Source organism: Lipophrys pholis (genome assembly GCF_963383615.2).
Source record: "Lipophrys pholis genome assembly, chromosome: 13".
Classification (NCBI taxonomy): domain Eukaryota; kingdom Metazoa; phylum Chordata; class Actinopteri; order Blenniiformes; family Blenniidae; genus Lipophrys; species Lipophrys pholis.
The window spans coordinates 3,046,580-3,052,486 of NC_137632.1; the positions used below are offsets into that span (position 1 = coordinate 3,046,580).

General features: G+C 47.1%; 1 protein-coding gene across 3 annotated transcripts; it reads right to left on the reverse strand.

Moving 5' to 3' along the window:
- Positions 1 to 1,558: 1,558 nt before the first annotated feature.
- tent5c (terminal nucleotidyltransferase 5C) lies at positions 1,559 to 5,463 on the reverse strand. 3 transcript variants are annotated; one of them, XM_080478370.1, is made up of 3 exons: positions 5,313 to 5,463; positions 2,568 to 3,444; positions 2,140 to 2,411 (listed from the first exon to the last, which is right to left on the reverse strand). In XM_080478370.1, exons 1-3 carry the CDS (start codon positions 5,339 to 5,341, stop codon positions 2,271 to 2,273), a joined length of 1,047 nt encoding a protein of 348 aa, XP_080334496.1. In that variant the 5' UTR covers positions 5,342 to 5,463; the 3' UTR covers positions 2,140 to 2,270. The 3 variants fall into 3 exon arrangements, with proteins under 3 accessions (XP_080334494.1, XP_080334495.1, XP_080334496.1); XM_080478368.1 differs by having other exon boundaries at positions 1,559 to 3,444; XM_080478369.1 differs by having other exon boundaries at positions 1,876 to 3,444; positions 5,388 to 5,463.
- Between the last annotated feature and the right edge of the window lie 444 nt (positions 5,464 to 5,907).

Below are 5,907 nucleotides of genomic sequence, written 5' to 3' on the forward strand. Positions count from 1 at the left end.
ACTGAACGTCCCTGAGAAGCAGCTCGACTCCCCCTGCAAGTCGCCACCTTAGCTTATTGACGTTCCTCTCAGGTAGGCGGGTTTGGAGTCAGACAAGGCCTCCTTAAAGTGCTTCTGCTGGGGGACTAGTCCGGATCCTCAGTGCACTTCAGGTATTGCTTTGGTTTGTTTTGTCTGAGACAGAAATGCTGTTCGGGAGAAGGTGGAGCTGCGACGCTCTGCCTGGCAGACACATTACAAATGGAGATGATGATGACGATGATGTATGCTGAAGACATCTGGAGAAGAGTGAAGCCACAGAGGCTCAAACTTGTTGGGAAAACCACAGATAAACTGGAAGGAATGACTAGACAGATGGGAAAAGCAAAAAAATTATAAATCAAAACAAATGACTTTTCCTCCTCGTCTCCAAAACTATTGTCCCGATAAACTAATACCAAATACCGCGATGACAGTCTTGTGTCAAAACGTGAGGAGACTTTTGTTAAGCCTTCCCTTCTGATCACCATTAAAAAAACCTTAAAAATATAAACAGGCACTTAATGCGTCATGTTGCTGGTAGTGAGGCAGACTTTGGTCCGGCGTTGTTATAAAAAGACTGCTGCAGCCGAGCCACCACGGCGTGACCCCGACCCAAAGGCGTGCCCTCGATAAAGAGGTGTGCCCTCGACCCCGATCCCGAGGCGTGCCCTCGATCCCGAGGCGTGCCTTCGACCTGGATCCCGAGGCGTGCCCTCGACCTGGATCCCGAGGCGTGCCCTCGACCTGGATCCCGAGGCGTGCCCTCGACCTCGATCCCGAGGCGTGCCCTCGACACAGACCCAGAGGCGTGCCCTCGACCCCGACGGCATGGCCGGGCTAACTGTCCTCAACTAGTCTGGAAGCAGCACCGGTGACGATAAGAGACACATTTCCAGTTATCTGGTGCTACCACAAGCAAAAGTAGTGAGGGGAGGAGGAGGGGGAGGGGCAACATTTGTCCCCTCAGAGCCGGATGCAGTGACACCACATTGAGCACCTCTTCAGCCACGTGCCACGCTGCAAGCACTCCTAATTATCAGCTCATGAGAAGTCGTGCTAAAAATAGAGATTTCATGGCTTTGCAGGGTGTTTTGGTGGTTGGTGTGTATGTGGGGAGGGGGGGGGGGGTCTGCCATCCTCCCCTGACCACAAAAGGGGTTCTGACACTGTGTCTCCTCCTCCTCCTCGTCCAAAACAGATAATTATAGACGGCGTGCAGCTCGACGAGGAGCTGCGTCAGAGGAGGATCTCGTTTCAGGGCTGCTCTGGAGCCTGAGCTGGTGGCGAGGGTCGACCTGCCGAGCCTCCATGTGCTGCTCCTTTTAAGGGAAGAGACTACCGGAGCCACATTGCCACATTCTCTCACTCTGCGCCATCAGTCAGCTCCCCAACGATAACCAAACCACTGTGGCATCTGGAGGTCGCCGCCGAGGCTCATGGGAGCCACGTAAAAACGGGGAAAGATAAACTACCGGCGGTTTATCTTTCTCCGTTTACCAGAAGTACAAGGCCGAGTAAACTGGACAGAAAGGACATCGACCCACACTCAAGTCTTCACAGTTGAAAATAAAAATACTTTGTCTTTTTGCGTTATTTACAACTTGCAGGCACTGCTGGCACATCAGGGAAATCACACATCAGAAAGACAGCTCACGTGTGAGAGTGAAAACCAATTCTTGTTTCCCAATACGATCCAAAGTCTTGGTACCACCTTCTTTCCCCTTCCCCTTTAACACCGGTGACCTACATTTTTATTTTATTTTTTAAACCCCTTCTGGCTTCTCCCATACTAAATATTTTTTAGATTTTTTTCTGCCTTTTCACATTTGAATTTTTTTTGTTTGTTTTTGTTTTAGAAAACCAAATTCAAGGCTACAGCGTTTTTCTTTTTACTTTGTCAAAAAATATAAAGAATCAGAGGAGATAACAACACCTTGAGGTGAAGGCAGAAGAAACTGCACATATGAGGCTGATAGACGGGGAAAAAACCAATCATGGTCGAGAAAAAAACAACCTGAACAACACTTAAAAATGTCACTTTCTAATCAATGACCAAAGATGTCTCTGTAGATCAGAATGAGAATTAATGCCAAAACACAAAATCAAAAAACTTTGTCTACTTCAACACATCTGTGCCTTGAGAGGACCAGAACATTTATTGCCTTTTTTTTTTGGTTCGTTGCTTGTCCCTTGTCAGAAGCAGCAGGGGCGAGACCCTCGTGAACCTCTGCTCTTCTCGTGTTGCGCCGTCATTTACACGGCAGCCATGTTGGAATGTTCTGGTTGGCCACGTAGTAGTTGCTGAAGTTGCGGTCTTGGACATACGGCGCCGGCTGGTAGTAGCAGGTGACGCAGCAGGCGTTGGGGATGGCGTTCTGCTCCGCCAGCACCTGGAAAGCCAACATGGAGATGAGGTGGAGCGTCTGGCGCCGCTCATGGCCCATGAGGCACACCGTGCTCTCGTTGACCACTCGCCGCAGGATCATGAGGTAGTTGTACTTGCTGTTCTCCTCGCCCACAAAGTGGCTCTGGAGATAGGCCTCCACCTTGCGCTGCTGCTCTCCGACGTCTGGAAAGTCAATGAAGAAGCGTGAGCACATGTAGCGCTCCAGGCTCTTAAACTCCTCCTCGCTGGCGGGCCGGAAGCCTCGCACCAGCAGGTTGCAGTACTTGAGCAGGCCGCCGCCTCGAATTTCTTCGGGCCGCTTGGTGGCGATGAGCTTGTCCTGCAGATGGCTCAGAGCGGCGTCAAAGTCCCCATACACACTCTCCCCGAAGACCTCGGGGTAGAAGTCCGAAGACATAGGCTGCTGTCCCTGCTCGTAGAAGACGAGCATGGCGTCCAGCGCGATCTGAAAGGAGTCCACGCTGAACTCAAACTGCCGGCGTATCGTGTCCACAAACTTGAGCTCCACGTTGCGGCCGTTGTTGTTGCAGAGTGAGATGAGACTCCAGCGGTCCTGTTCCGTGTTGACTTTGACCAGTTTTTGCACGTACGCCTCCTTGAGAGTCATGGGTGTGATTTTCTCCTTGTTCACACCCTCAGGCAGGAAGTCCAGCAAAGTACCCAGGGCCACGTCCTTGATGAGCCTGTACTTGTCCTCGTCGGGGAGGTCCACCCTGAAGATGACGTCCAGGTCCTTGTAGCTCCTGCCGCTGTCCTGCACCAGCACGTGGCTGGCCGTGGAGCCGTTCAGCCGCACGTCCTTTACCTTGATGCCACTAAGCTCCAGGTGGGAGCGCACCCGTGCCACAATGTCGCTCAGCTGGACCTCCAGGGTGGGGAAGTTCCCCCGTCCGTGAACCGGCACTGTCTCCGTCAGGACGTCATTCAGCCGGCTCACCTGCTCCCAGGTCAGGGCGTTGCAGGAACAGCTCTTGGAGTCTTCCTTATTGTCCATCTTCTCACAAAGCTCAGATTGACTAGAAATCAAGGACAAACAAAAAGTTCATCAGGACACTTACATGCAACAGAACGTCAAAACTTCAAAAAATATATATTTTTTTAAATATTCTTTTTATTGAAATTTATAACAAACATTCTGCAAACAACTGGTACACAATGGATCTTTTTTGTTCCAAAAGCATTATGCAACTCAAAACTTAGACATACTTTTAACCAAAATATCACTTTCTTTTTATTCCGCCATCATTTTCTCTCACATTTACTACTAATGGTAAAAGATGTACAGTATATGCATACGAATATATAATGACACCCCATTCATAAATATCCAGACACTCAAACGCACCTCCCCCACTCGTGTACACACTCACACACTTTTAACCCAGATTAATGAATTCACAATTATAAAGTATATATACTTCAATATTTAACAGCGACGCGGGGCAACAATTTATCTTTCTATGCCGAAATTATTTTTCCAACATTAATTTTCTTTCAAAGAAAAATCATGAGGGATTTCAACAGTTGCAGCTCCTTCAAACAAACTTCCCCAGCTGCCTGTAAAATGTCAAGTCCATTTGTAACCTTTGTCAACTCCCTTCAGGACCTTACCAAGTCGTCTTCTTGGTTAATTCTTAGAATTACTGACATGGTTTGTGCCTTACTGGAGGCTGACTGAGTGACCGAGCTTTTGCAGTCCATAAATTACAACAGCTCCTGCATGTATGTGGCGGAAACACTCGGGGAAACGACCCCTCAGGAGTAAATTCCATTCATTTGTTTGTTGCTTGTATCAAATGGGTTCTTTTTCTTAATCATTACATGAAAATTAGATTTTTCATATTGAGAGATTAACTTATACTTAGTGAAAATATACACATGTGGTTGTGATACAACCAGGTTAAGAAATGCTTCATAAACTTGTGCGTTTCTCCTGTAATCATCATCAACAGCAGGCCTGAATGTGTTGGTTAATTAACCGATGCAGAAAACTATTCTACATTTACACATTAGTTTTGAAACTTTCATGAAGGTAGAAATTAGGTTTTACAAAGCTTTCTATAACCATTTACATTTTCTATAACCATTACAGTCACTGCATTCATGCATCAACTGGTTGTTGTTCAATAATATCGCGACTGATCTCGTGTGTGACATTTGAACTCACAAAACTTAATTATTCTTAAATGTGTAGCTGGGAACTACAATGTGATGGTGAAAGGTAATAATATATTATATTAGGGCTGATGTTCTTTTTTTTGAATCCTTTTTCAGACATTTGTCACATTTAAGTCCTTCAGTTGAGATGATGTAAACGGTTTTCGTCAATAATTGTGTCGACATTACCAACAAACATCTAAATAGAATTGAAATCCAAATCCCCAAAATGTACCATGAAGCAGTGGCAGCATCTCGCGCGCGCGCGCGCGCGCGCGCGCGCGCACACACACACACACACACACACACACACACACACACACACACACACACACACACACACACACACACACACACACACACACACACACACACACACACACACACACACACACACACACACACACACACACACACACACACACACACACACACACACACACACACACACACACACACACACACACACACAGAGGTTGGAAGCCACAGTGAACGGAGTGCTAACTAATGCTAACAGGCTAGGAGTCAGCCACCATCAAAAATAAAAACAACATTTTACTCTGCTATTTAACGCCGAAATTGCCTAAATGTCGGGCCATATGGCGACGAGTCTTCTCAAAAGGTGAACTCGACCGTAATGACGTCTGACATAGCACGTTTTAAATGTACACAAACTTTTCAAAGTGCTAAAGAGTATTTGTGAATGAATAACACCGAGGATACAGACCTTTCCAAAGCGGGTGCTCTCTCCGACATTCACAATCCGATAAGGAAGATGTTAAATGAGTATTTGCGGACACACCTCCATGTAGTCCGCTGCCTGAGACTCTGCGGCTCCGCTGATCGTCGTTGTTTGCGCTTCTATTCCTCCCAACTGCGTGCTCGCCTGGTTTATACAGCCGAAGTACACCCCCGCTGGAGCACGCGCACAGCCCTGCCGGGACACAGCGCCTCGGTCTATTCGTGCTGACTTTTACGGCCACTGAGCGTAACGTCGACTATCTGGTGGTTTTCTAAGAAGATGTAAACAATAACAGCTTTGTCTTTTGGCCCAAAAGTCCAATTTTCGTCAGCTGCAGCTGACATAGTCCCTCAAAACGGAGCGTAGGTTTGTATCAATGCGCTAAACTGAGCCTGTGATTGGTCGACTTGTTTTTTGTGTTGCTCAGTAACCAGGAGCGTCTTCAGACAGCCGGCGCTCTCTTTCTGCGTCAGCATCCGGGTAACTAGAGTAGAATCGAAATTACTTTAATAATCCCAGAGAATTCTTTATTCACGATGTTTCTGTTACAGCTGATTAAAAGTATTTTCTTCAGATTATA

Excerpts from the sequence above, each read along its gene's own strand:
- tent5c (XM_080478368.1), bottom strand. The coding sequence starts at position 5,341 with ATGTCGGAGAGAGCACCCGCTTTGGAAAG. Across the intron at positions 3,445-5,312 it reads AGAGCACCCGCTTTGGAAAG|TCAATCTGAGCTTTGTGAGA; the intron begins GTCTGTATCCTC and ends CTTGATTTCTAG.